This window comes from Rhinopithecus bieti, unplaced genomic scaffold (assembly GCF_001698545.2).
Source record: "Rhinopithecus bieti isolate Rb0 unplaced genomic scaffold, ASM169854v2 scaffold_2254, whole genome shotgun sequence".
In the NCBI taxonomy this organism is placed as follows: Eukaryota; Metazoa; Chordata; class Mammalia; order Primates; family Cercopithecidae; genus Rhinopithecus; species Rhinopithecus bieti.
The window spans coordinates 4,310,490-4,324,277 of record NW_016803982.1 but is presented as its reverse complement, the minus strand read 5'-3'; the positions used below and the strand labels follow the sequence as shown (position 1 = coordinate 4,324,277).

Here is a 13,788-nt window from a genome sequence, read left to right as displayed (position 1 = left end):
AATTAGGGAGTAAACATTTCAGGATTAACCTGAGCCATGCTATAAATTTTTTAAAAAGGAAAATAGGGAGGAAAACAGGATGCCTCCAGACTCTTAGACCCTCACCAGTCTATGCTCCTATGTAATTTTCTGGGAAGATAATAAAATGTAACACCCAAGGTAAGAGGGACTCCTCATGGCAGCTCTACTTCATTCATATTTCTGAGTTCTTCACATGACCACCATTGTCTTCATGCTATTCGACCACTGTTGGTTGTCACTTATAAACTGGCCTTTCTCTAACAATTGTTAAGTTTTTAAGGGCAGTGTGTTTTTCCTTTCTTGCTCATCGTTACAGTCTCAATGCTAAGGTCAAGTGAATATGTTCTTTTTTGTTCATGAATCATGCATATGTGTCCAGGTATGGATTTTAGAAAACCTGACCCAAAGTCTACAATCTTGGCTCTGCCATTTATTGAATGTGTAACTTTGAGCAAGTTGCCTAACTTCTCTGTGCTCAGTTTCCTCTTTTGAAAAAGAATAGGGCCTGCATTCTAGAGTTGTGAGGATTAATTGAATAACATTTCACAGGCATAAAACAGTTCCTGGCACACAGCAGGGCAACATATAAGTAGTGGCTATTTTTATTATTACATGACTATTGGCATTACCTTGCTATAAAAAAACAGTCACCAGCCATTCTCCCTCCATGCTGATGACAGATCATGAGAAAAGAAACACCGGAGGTGGGTGGATTTTAGTTTTTAGTTTTCTATACAAGTGATTTTAGTTTTCTATACACTGCTACCCAGGAGGTAGCTGTGACTTGGCATGGCAATGAGGTAGGGAACAAGCTGTGGAAGCCCCATGTCTGAGATCATTTCCCAGGCTGGCATGTTAATTAGATTCACTCGGACCCTTTCCAAGCATGCACTCCCCAAAGATTCCTTCCACCGACTGCTCCACAAAATAGGTGTGCAGCAGCAGGAGCCTCATGTAACACTGTTCACGTGAACAGACAAGGGTTCGGCCTGCGCCTTCTGCAAAGCCGGGCTATGCCTACGTTAGCTGCTAAAAAATCTGAAGCACGTCCTTCCTGGAGCTGCTGATGGTTTAAGTGTTGTCTGCTTAAGTGTCTGGAAAGGACAGGGTGGCATTAACACACACTGTGCCTGATAAAGATCACATGAAAGCATTCCAGAGGAATGAACCCCTTCCTTCCTCATGCCTTGCTGCCCGGGGAGAGGAAGGGTTTTGATCTCATTCACCTCCATGCACTGTCCAATAAGACTGGCAAGTCTCTATTCTTGTAAATGTGAGTTGAATAAATTAATGAATAAACAAATGAAACACAAAGAGCATTGTAGTGAACGTGTATGACTTTGACTAAGTAAAATTTCCTGTTCTTGTCGCTAGGAATAGGTCACTATATAAATCTTTTGGGAACATCTTTCTTTCACCATCCAATATTTTAAAAACAAGGAAACTACTTATTAAATATTATTGATGTAATACCATTAATTATTTTTTTCTAAAGTTGTCTCTAAGGATGCAGGAAAACCTATAGGGCAGAAAGGCTTATTGTCTAAGTATAATTTAATTAACTCAATCACAGTCACCTAAAGTCTAATTGAAAATTAACAACCTGATCATTGCCCATAAGCTTATACTTCACTTAGTCTGCTATTTCTAGAGCAAACAGAACTTCAGGGATAGGAAAGATTTTCTAGTCTCATTCCTCCTCTGTCTGGGGGACAGAAGAGTTCCCAGGTAATGTACTGGTGTATCCAACCAGAAGCCAAGTCCTTCTACTACTTTCTACATCAAGTACTTGTGCTGCCTTCTCACAGAGTTATTTAGCTAGAGTAATCATGTGGTCATTCAAACATTAAAATAAGAACTAAAATTCTGCTTTTAACACTTGAGGATCCCAGGAAAATATGAGCCACCCAAAAGGTGTCTCCGAAAAGAAACTTTTATTTTCTTTGAGACAGGGTCTTACTCTGTCACCCAGCCTGGAGTCCAGTGGTGTGATCTCTGCTCACTGCAGCCTCAACTCCCCCAGACCTAAACAATCCTCCCATCTCAGCCTCTTGAGAAGCTGGGACTACAGGTGCATGCCACCTCGTCTGGCTAATTTTTGTATTTTTTGTAGAGACGGAGTTTCACCATGTTGCCCAAACTGGTCTTGAACTCCTGAGATCAAGCAATGCCCACCCACCTTGGCCTCCTAAACTGCTGGGATTACAGGCTTGAGCCACAGTGCCCGCTGATCCTTTTCAAAAAATACCTAATGAGTACACCTAACAGGAAAATTCAGCTATTCTCAATCTTTACATCCTTCAACCTTAAAAATTCCCAAAATAAGACCTGTGCTGCAGTCCCTACCACCCTCACAAAAGTAACCCAATGAAAGGGCTGCATAAATGACATATAACCCAGCCTTTTTCGGCACTTTGAAGCCACACCTTTTTCCTCTAAACTGTTGAGCAGTAACAATTAGAATAAATTGTTTCCAGGAACTATGTTAGAGCTGGGGGGGTAGGGGGTAAAAATAGGTATTCAAATGTGAGCAGGGAAACTAACATGCAGACATCAAGAATATCCTGCCTGTTCCCCTGGTAGTGATTTCTAGCCCCCAAAGCTATTTCTCAGTGGGTTTGGCAGTAAGCCTGGATAGAAATGGGGAAGTTTCACCATGTGCTTCCTCCTTCACTTACTGTCACAATGCAGGGGACAAGACCCACCCATGTAGGTACCTGTAAAGTTGAACCTTGCAGCCTCTGAAACTTTATAATGCTCAAACACATATTCTCTTGGAAACACTAACTTTTAGCCGGTTGCAGGGGCTCACGCCTATAATCCCAGCACTTTGGGAGGCCAAGGCGGGTGGATCACCTGGGGTCAGGAGTTCGAGACCAGCCTGACCAATATGATGAAACCACGTCTCTACTAAAATTACAAAAATTAGTTGGGCGTGGTGGCATGCGCCTGTAATTCCAGCTACTCAGGAGGCTGAAACAGGAGAATCGCTTGAACTAGGGAGGCGTAGGTTGCAGTGAGCCAAGATTGAGCCACTGCACTCCAGCTTGGAGAACAAGAGCAACTCCATCTCAAAAAAAAAAAAAAAAAAAAAAAAAAAAAGAACTCTATCTCCAAAATAAAAGAGAAAGAAAAGAAACACTAACTTTCTGTAATACTAAACAAGCAGCCACTGCTAAGGGAAACCTTCAAGGTGGCCCCGGCAGAGGAGGAAAAACATTACCACCAATCATAAGGGCAGGAGGGAACTTCTGATAGAAAGTTTCTAGAACAAATACTGGCTTGCCTACATGCTTTAAGATCTACTTACAGGTACCTTTATGGTAGCCTCATTACTAATGCAAACAATTAGAAACAAATTGAAAAACCATCCAATTATAGTATAGACCTAAAATGAGATAATATGCAGCCCTTAAAATAATGGCATAGGCCAGGTGCGGTGGCTCACGCCTGTAATGGCAGCACGTTGGGAGGCAGGCGGATCACCTGAGGTCAGGAGTTCGAGACTGGCCTGACCAACATGATGAAACCCTGTCCCTACTAAAAATACAAAAATTAGCTGGGCATGGTGGCGGGCACCTATAATCCTAGCTACTTGGGAGGCTGAGGCAGAAGAATCACTTGAACCCAGGAGACAGAGGTTGCAGTGGGCCGAGATCGTACCACTGCACTACAACCTGGGTGACAGAGTAAGACTCTGTCTCAAAAAAAAAAAAAAAAAAAAAAAAAAGGTATAAATCCACATATGGTGACAAAAGATGTTATTGACATGTTCTGGGAGAAAATTAACCCAGAAATCTACTATAATAGTACATCCTCTAAACACACACACGAGTTATACTGTTCTAGGCACAGGAGAAAGTCTGGAAGTATATGCACTGAATTATTAATAGTGGTCACCACTGGAGACTAAAAACAAGGACACTGTTTTTCCTACTGCTACACTATTTGCATTTCTTGTTTTCGTACTTCTATACTACATGCATTAATTAATTTTATCCTTTTCAACTTAGGTAGTATTTTTCCCCAAGGACTGTTTCTGTACATAACTAAAAACAGCAAAACTTTATTTCAAAATGCTACCTCCTGAATAAAGCATGTTACCTACATTGAAACGTCTCTAGGTAGGATTCATTCAAATGATAGACAGTCTTGGGGATTCTCACCAAGCCCGTGGGCCCCTGACATTGTAACAATGAATAGTACTGCCACAAACAGGTTGCACAATGGTGTCTGCCTCCTTCTGAAAAATCATCTTGAGAAAGAAGTTGTCTTCCCAGCAATCTGTTGAACTCCTGTTTGCCGGTGGACAGCAACAGCCACAGGTAAGAGATCTGCCCCTGGGCAGAGGCCCTGCTGAAATATCCTTGCTTCTCTGATCTGACATCAGCTCTTTTTATCTTGTTTAACCTGCTGGAAGAAGAGAAACACTTCCCGATAAGAAAAAACTTCTGGTATCACTATTGGCTTCCTCACTCCCTCACGTCTCTCTGCAGGTGCGCAGAGCTGAGATCTCCACGCTGCCAGAAGCTGCTGGGCCCTGACAAGTGTTCCCACCAACTGCAGCTGTAGGCAGCACAGCCTTATCCACTGCAGTGGAAAAAGACCCCCAGTGGAACTGCCTGGAGTGAGATTCACCTAAACAAATAGTTGGGACATACATGGCAAATTTCTTGAGCACTAGAAAGAGAAGTAAGTGTAAAAAGTCACTTGTGTGCTTAAAAAAAAAAAATGCACAGCATCTTTCTACAGTGTATTCAGTCCTGTAGACAAATATTTCTACACAGCTGGAGAATCACTGACAGAAGATTTTTAAGAATATTCACAAGGGAACCTAAACCACACAACTTCCTCCAAGAAATCATAAGTTACATCAGCTGCTTTAAGCAGTGAAACCCATTCAGCCTGCGAGCAACCTAACAGATAAGCCAGCTATTACATTAGCAGCGAGGAATCCAGAACAATGAATTACATTTCTAAACAATGTAGCAGAGGGTGAAGAAAAGAAACCTTAATCTCTAAGATGAAAATCTGCAGTGAAAAAGACCATGATATTTTACTGACTTTTTCAGTTCAGGGTTAGTAATATAGTTTTCAAGGCAATACAATATACGGCATTCTCACGAATCACAAAAGAAAGCAACTCAGTTCAAATCAAATCTGTTACAGGAAAGGTTAAGCTCAGATTCTTAGACAGTAATTGAAAATTAAGTAAATTAGTAAGCAAACACCTAATGGTAACATCAACTGAACCTCCAGGTTAAAGAAAAAAAATCACTAAATGAAATCACTACATATTAGTTTAACAATCTCTTTAGCAGATAATTTGAAAGGCTCAATTGTCCCCCCTCTGCAGGGCATGTTAGTGGTTTTGTGCAGCTTGCTTAAAAAATTATGTGCCTTTATTGTACTGAAGAAATTCCGAGAGAGAAGCACAACCTACTCACTGATGATAACAACACAACCATTTTTCACATTCCTCCCCTACAAAGTCCACCAAAGCACTTGGCTCTACCCAAATGCTGAGAGTTTAGCTGATAGTAAGAACAGAAACGTTTCTATCAGCTGGTTCACAGTTTAGGTTCTTCCCTACTTTATTCAAGGCAAACCTCCTGGTAAAATGTGTGAGAAGAACATACGTAATTTTATCCTTTCTAAACTATGTAATATTTCCAACAGTTATGTTCCTTAAAACCCCCCATGGGACCTGCCTCATTTTCTCAATAGCATAAATAACGTAGAAAAGGTTTTAATTTTGCAAAGCACATCTTTTTTCAACCTTATAGTTGCTATTAAAATATGCTTCCCTGGGTTTACATTTGCAAACACTGCAGCTAGGTGGGATATAATTGTGAACAATACATAATTGTTCCATACAAAGAAACCTCCTAGAAACCACATTCACCCACAAAATGTCAACATTTCTTTCTTCACAAAGAAGAATCAAAGGGGAATCAAAGTCATATTACAGGGAAAGAGAGGAGTTCACAAGGGACAAGCAGAGCAAGTTTTGAAATCAAAGACAGGCAACAGGCGTCAACCCCGTCCACACGCACAACAAGAATCCAGCATGGGGGAGATACAGCAACACTGTACAAGACCCTCTTACCGGCACAGGGCCCGGGCTCTCTGCTTCCACTTCGCCCTGAGCTGCATCCTTGTATTGCAGGGGGGACTCAATCACCAGCTCCTTTTTGACACTTCTACTACTTGTCCTGCATTTATCAGCCTGCATTCTCAGCTGAAAACGCAAGTCAGAAAGTCTGCAACTGGAACAGCTGCGAGTCCCCGGCCGTGCAAGGCACAGGCATGCCAGTGGTCCAAGGAAGGAAAGGAAACTGGCTTCCCAGGCACAAGTGGTCAGCCCCTCTGGCTGGGTCTGCAGAGCGTGTGGGGAGGGAAGGCATGATAGCGAAGGCCAGCCTCCAGGGGTGTTACTACTCCACGCAAAAGGGGAGGCTCCCACTTGCTGGCCAAAGGAAAACAAACTCCAAGTTGAACAATACACAGTGTACTGCCTCTCTGATAAAGACCGGCTTTATTGTGTCTGTTCCACACAGCGTGGGCCAAATCAATCGGAATCAAAATAGTGCGGTGTTGAAAAGAAAACCAGTCACAGTTAGACTCCTTCATAACTACCTTAACTCTGAAGCTCATGGAGCTTAAGAGACAGCAAGGTTGTCTGGTTGTTCTAAAATTCTTCCAGTTTTGGAATGCTTTCATTTGTGTTATGGCTAAACACCAAGTGCCTGGCTGATGATTAAAGCAGGGAAGAGCTACCAGCAAGCATGTTCCCATAGCCTGTACCTCATGGATACAGGTGGAGGAAATAAGTTTCATCCCGCATGACAGACCACAGCATGAAACCCTTAATTTATCTATTATTTGATGCCAGAAAGATGAGGTCATCAAAACATTTTCATGAGATACCACATATCATAGTAAATGCATTTATTAAATAGAATATTACTTTAAGTCCAGGTGTGTAGGCACCAGAAAGTACCCCCAGTACTAGGTACTGAGAGGATCACAGTAAAAGTATAAGGTAGAGTATCTATCCCTTCAAGGAACTTCACATCTAGCTGCGAAGGCAAGATGAACAGACATCATAAATGACAAATTAATGAAATTAAGAGAGAGATACACAAAAGCACGAGAAAATAGCTGGATCACCAACCCAGGGTTCAATGGTGGTTTAGTAGCACCCAAAAAAGGGGTTCCTAAAAGTCTGTATTTTTATTATTTCCTGACATTTAACAGTGGAGTCATTTTTTTTAATCTCTTGGGAAAAATTAAAACAGACGTATTAAGGGATTTATCTAAAAGTTATGTGGAAATGAACATTAAAGAGGGGATCAAATATTACTCTGTACTTCATGGATACCACAGAGCTTCTCCTAGTTACTCTGAGTATTTCCCTGACATCAGGGAAGATTTAGTAACAGCAGACAACAAGCAGCAGCAGCAGTAGCAGTAGCAGTAACAGTAGCAGCAGTAGCAGCAATAGTAGTAGCAGTAGCATTAGCGGTATTCAGTCAGTCAACAACAAGAGTAGTTATCACATAGCAACAATAGGTGCCAGAAGTACTCTACCCAGGGAAATAACATAAACTATTATACAAGTCACAGGTACAAATCTCCCACTTTCCAGACAAAGGAACGCAGCCAGAACAGCTCAAAGGAGGCAGTGGGGAGAACTGAGATGCCACTCAGTCCCTGCACGGCCGCCTCCTTCTCCCAGCACCTGCTGCAGCTGCTGTACTTCAAGAGTGAAGCTGAAACCGAGTCTGCCACTTGAACACCAGGAACCCTTCTGAGTGTGAATATCCATTATTTCATGATCTCAAGGGACCAATGAGTCCATCAAATAAATTAATGGCTTCTATAATCTTTTTTAAACTACCCAATCCCTCAACCTTGGATAGTCTTTCAGGGTTAATATAAGTCCTCCTACCAAATCTGTGTTCCAAAATAATATTATCTATACATTTTAAAAATCTTGCTTTGTAAAGTTACAACAGGAAAAACCCAGAGTCTCAGTTACGTCTAGAGTTGAAATTACAGTAAAGTAAAAACTTAGCAATGTCCTACAAATCAGAGAAGAAAGGATGAAGCCACAAGCACAAAACAGACTAACTGAGCCTTAGTAAAGGACAGCCCAACCAACAACTCAAAAACCTTTTTGGAATGGTTCAAGAAGCTCTAAATAGTCCAGTTCTTCCTCAAATCCCCATTGCCATTAAGCCATCAGAATTTCTGGGCATTAATAAGAGAAATGTTATTTTATTTGTTATTGTCATTGTTGAGACAGGGTCTTGCTCTGCAGTCCCGGCTGAGTGCAGTGGCATGATCGTGGCTCACGGAAGTCTTGACCTCCTGGAGTTAAGGATCTTCCTGCCTAAACCCCTCAAGTAGCAGGAACTAGAGGTGTGAGCCACTGTGTTCAGCCTACCCTATTTGTTGGGTCAAAATACCCTGGTATTCTGTAAGGAATGAGAAACGAACTTTAAGATATTTATTTGACAAACACTGTAAGTGCTGTCTGTGGCCCATGGCCTGTTCAAGCCCTGCAAAGATTGTTTATTTAATCTTCATAACAACTCTATGTAATACTGTTATTCCCATTTGACAGATGAGGAAACTGATGCCCAGAGAGGTTAAACACTTGCAGAACATTATACAGAGAGCAGTGGCAGTATGGATCCAGCATACACACGCTTAACCATGACACTATGCTCAACTACTAAACGGCACAATATCAATCACCAGTCAGCAATGAAAGACAGCAGCATCTGGCTTTAACCCTACCATGTGAATGAAGAGGTAAAAAGGTCTTTAGATGGTCTTTAAGTGCCTTGTACAAAGCAGGTATTCATTTAACGGTAACTACTGTACTGTTATTGTTCTTCCAACCTGAAGAAATCAATTTTAGTCTTAAACTCAGGGCTTTCGCTGCGTGATCTAACATGACAATTCCACCAACCGTGTTGCTATAACACATTACAAAGCGCTTCAGCAACTTAATATCAACCATTCTTCCCTCTCTGTGGCTTGATTATGACAGCTGCCTTCAAATACTCATCTTGAACCCCACATGTTCACGTCATGAGCTAGGTCTTTTTCTTGAGGCTTTGCATATTTTTCAAAATGTTTAGCAATGACTTTATTTTGTTTTATAATCAAGGAAAACACTTTTAATTGGCTCTGAGCTTCCAAGTAGCCAGGACAAAAAGGAAAACATGATCAGTTCCATAATTTATATCATCAAAAGGAGAAAATATACCAAGTTGTAAAGCAAGTTATTTGTTTGCTTTTTTTCTTTTTTTTTTTCAAGGCAGGGTTTGGCTCTGTTGCCCAGGCTGGAGTGCAGTCGTGCAATCTCAGCTCACTGCAACCTCCACCGCCCAGGCTCAAGCAAACCTCCCATCTCAGCCTCCCAAGTAGCTGGGACTACAGGCGCATGACACCACACCCGGCTAACTTTTGTATTTTCTGTAGAGACGGGTTTTCACCATGTTGCCCAAGCTGGTCTCAAACTCCTGGGCTCAAGCGATCCTCCCACGTCGGCCTCCCAAAGTGTGGGGATTATAGATGTGAGCTACCATGCCTGGCCCAAGCAAGTAAACAACTTTTTAAATGCCTCACACAGAGATTTATGTAAAGGGGGACCATCCATGCACAATGTACAAGGCTGGCAATGTGTTTATAGGAAATGCAGCAACAAAATTCACATAGCTTTTTCCTACTCCCATCTCAGAGCAACATACTGAAATCCGAGATTGAGAACGGCAATTCTGAGAGCAAGGCGGACATCTGAGTCCACCGCCTTCCAGTTGGCCCATCTTATGAAAGAAGCAAACCCTGGCGAAGAAACCGCGGTCAGCTTTCCCATCACACATCTTGTCAAGCAGTGCTGGTGCTCGTCCCTGCTCACTTAGGACAGACCAACACTTTTGGAATCTGACTGTCAAGGAGAGTCACACGGGACAGGGTTTAACCTCAGATCCCAAGCCTCCAAATGGGATGTGGTTTCTCCAAAGAGCTCATGAGATTGATGTGTGAGGACATGAGGATGACATCCGGTTGATGCGGCCACTAGAGGAAACGCCATTTTACCAGGACAGGAAGTAGGTGGCCACACTTTCCTTTACAACATTTGAAACAACAAGGTGTATGTCTGACCCCCGATTCAACTTCCGCAAACCTGCACTGAGCTCCTATCATCTACTAATCTTGAGTTCCTTCACATGCCAGCTTGTTTAACCCATAACAAACACATCTATGAACACGGATGAAAGGCACAGCATTTCACTGTTAAAAGAGAATGTTGTAAACCCTGTGGGGAAGAGGAAGGCTTCAGAAGCAGGATGGGATGAATGCTTCTGTAATGGGGTTCAGGTCTCAAATTTTAGTATGTACACAAATTTATTATACAGCTTGGGTACTCAAAACCATGAAAACCTCACAGGAAATTTAAGAAATGTTCCAAGGGCAATTTGTGACTCAAAGGAAAGCTAACTTTAAATTCCAAACTTCATCTTCCTCTTCCACCCGTAAGATGGACTTCCAGCACACTCCAATTAGTGGAAGGAGTGACTGTCTCTGTAGAGGGAACTGCTACCCATGCCCAAGACCCAGTTTAAATACCACCTTCCCCGTGAACCCCTCCAGCCAGACTGAATCGGCTCCTTCTAATTTAACCCTCTGAGCACTACTTTTACCTCTATTATGGAGCTTTTCAGAGTTTACCTTTTATTAAGTTTGCCCCTTCAGTGAGACTGCTAATTCACTGGGGGCAGGGACTGCGTCTTAACCAGCTCTGAGTGGCCTTAGGGACGAAACTGTAACTTAACCAGCTCTGAATGGCCTTAGGGGCGAAAAGCACTCACAATGTATTTGCTGAACTGAATGCTGATAGCAGTTTGTCATCTTTGGTCCTAAAGTGAAATGGTATATTTGTAAAAATATGCAAACATGTTCATTTGTTAAGGGCCCAAATTAAGGCAGAAGCTTTCGATTGCTCGAAAATAAAAACCCAACAATAGTTTATTCATAAATCAAAACCCAACAATTTTCGCTACAACTTACTAAAAATAAAAATGTTCCTTTCTCCCAGGTAAGAAAATTTTATTCTGCAAAATTTGCTAGACGTTTTTTGAGACCAAGTGTATTTGAAAACAGTAAAACTAAAGTTTTAAAATGTACAAATAAACGTGTTTTTAGCAATAAATCTATATAAATTTTGAAACTGTAGATGCTGCAGCTAAACACAGCTAATAACCACATGAGAAATAACAATACAAGGAATAAATCAATTATCTCAACCTAACAGAAGTTATTTACTCTCTTTATTAGAGGTTCTTGGCATATCAGAAGGATACTTAAAATATAACAATAAAGGCAAAAGAAAAATAAGTATACATACACAAATGTATACCTATATTACTTATATACATGTACTTGTGTATACTCCAAAGTTATCATTCCTTTTCTCTTGTTCTGGGGAAACAGAAACAATAAGTAGAAATTAAGAAAAAAGGTGAAAGAAAACAAGTGACTAAAGATTTTCCACAGTCTACTGTTGCTCGTCAGCTTGCTGGCCAAAGAAAAGAAAAGGTGGCATGAAAATGATCTGCCCTTCTGAGAAAGACAAAAGCATGGTAGACGGCAAGAGAGGCAGCAAAACAGAAAAGAGAACAGCACTGAAGGCAACTGATCAGGGAGTGAGGCAGGAAAGAGCCAGCGAGGGAGGAGAGAAGGCAACAGCAAGAGAAGATGCGGCGGCAGCCAGTGGTGGGAGGGGGAGAGAGAGTTTCTCCACCACAACCCTCGGGGCCTCTTAGAAGAGTTAATATAGGAAAAGATACATCTGATATAAAGTCTCATGCCCTCCTCAATTATTATTATAATATATATATATATATTGAGACAGAGTCTCACTGTGTCACCCAGGTTGGAGTGCAGTGGCATGACCTTGGCTCACTACAACCTCTGCCTCCTGGGTTCAAGTGATTCTCCATCCTCAACCTCCCAAGTAGCTGGGATTACAGGTGCCCACCACCACGCCTGGGTAATTTTTGTATTTTCAGTAGAGACAGAGTTTCACCATGTTGGCCAGGCTGGTCTCAAACTCCTGACCTCAGGTGATCCACCCGCCTCAGCCTCCCAAAGTGCTGGGATTACAGGCGTGAGCCACCGCACCCGGCTTCCTCAATTATTTTTTATCATTACAGATTTAATCAAATAGTCACAGAAATGTAATCCACATTATCACCTAGTCTAGTGTTTCTTATCCCAGAATCCAAGGCTGAATGTTAGGGAAGGTAGTCCACAAACCCTCTAAAATTACATATGAAATTGTGTGTCTGTGAGTTTCCTAAAGAGAGGCCAAGGGAGTTCACCTGGTTCTCAGAAAAGGGACCAATGGAAGGTCCTTCACTCATAGAACAAGGAGACAGAGGCCTGGAGTGAGGAGCTAGAGAGCCAACCAAAGTTCTGTGGTGCAAACCTCTTCCCACAGGCAGGTTCACATTCTATTTAAGGAGGAGTAACAACAGGCATTTAAACATCAGGCATGAGGTAAACAAACAACCAGTGGATGCCAATCAGGAGTGTCAACATGTGCACAGTCTACTCATTTGGTGACGCAAGTCAGTAAATGGATCATTTGAAGCCTAATGCTTGTTGGACAACTCGAAGTCAATAGTTGTATCTCCAAAACAGGGCAAATAACATAACCAATAAAAACTGTTTTCTAAGAACTGTTTTCTAAGAACTGTTTTCTAAGAACTAAGGACATTGAGAAAACGCTCACACTATCACACACACACAAGACTAAAAAAATTACAACAGAATGTAACAACTGATTACCTCTGGTATATGGTACTATTAGTGATTCTTTTTCTCTCTAAAGTCTTCTATATTCTGCAAGTTTTCTTTAAAAAAGCTTTCATCAGTTCTTTAGTCAGAAATCAGTGAGCTGGATTATGAGATAATGGTATAGAGGAAGCTCATGCTGGGGTTCTAGCCCCTCACTATGCCCCACAACAGCTGTGTGATATTAGAAAAAGTCACTTCACCTCTCCGGGTCCCACGAACTTTACCTGTAAAATGAAGGACTTACACCAAAAAAATCTTTCCAGCTCTATCTATATATCTATAATATTAAGTATGAGAACTTTCCTTATTGATGATATCTGGGGAAAAACAAACCACTCAATGGAATGCATTGACCTACTATATACACAAGAAAAACACGAAGACAAAAAAGTGGGTGTCTTTCTAAACATGTCAGATTCTCATTTCCAACAGAGCAGGGGCTGAGCCAAGGAGCCAGCAGACAACAAGAACTGTAACAGAACTATAACGTGCTATCAGTGAAGAAGACTATGGGGGTGGGGGGAAGGGCAGGTTGGGGGGGGCTCTGCACTCCCAGCTTTGGGAAAACCCACAGTACTGGCACAGCAGGGGGCAGTCCCTAAAGAAACCTCTGTTTCCAGATGAGGAAGCTAAGATGGGAGAGTCAGGCTGACAAAGGACACACCCCACTGTTTAGAGAAGACTGCCTGCAGCCATGGAAGGTTTAAGAAGCTTCTCAGTAAAGAAAGCCCCACCCCTACCTGTAACATCCTCCCCCATTTCCCCGCCTTCATTTTTCCACAGGCTCTGTCGCCATCTGGCATCCTATTCCACTTTTCTTATTTAATGTGTGTCTAACCTTCCCCACCCCCAGGTAGAAAGCTCCATGAGGGCAGCATTTTTGCCTGT

General features: G+C 41.9%; 1 protein-coding gene across 11 annotated transcripts in view; it reads right to left on the bottom strand.

Annotated features, from left to right (window-relative positions):
• DOCK9 (dedicator of cytokinesis 9) overlaps positions 1 to 13,788 on the bottom strand; it is a 311,173-nt gene that overhangs the window by 190,370 nt on the left and 107,015 nt on the right. Inside the window, exon 1 of one of the 11 annotated variants that reach the window (XM_017862080.1) lies at positions 6,131 to 6,425. The exons of 9 other annotated variants lie outside the window; for them this stretch is intronic. In XM_017862080.1, coding sequence (XP_017717569.1) covers positions 6,131 to 6,256 — 126 coding nt within the window. In that variant the 5' untranslated portion in view covers positions 6,257 to 6,425. Of the gene's footprint in view, positions 1 to 6,130; positions 6,426 to 13,788 lie in introns of those variants that run through there. One more of the 11 variants, XM_017862055.1, reaches the window with a different exon arrangement.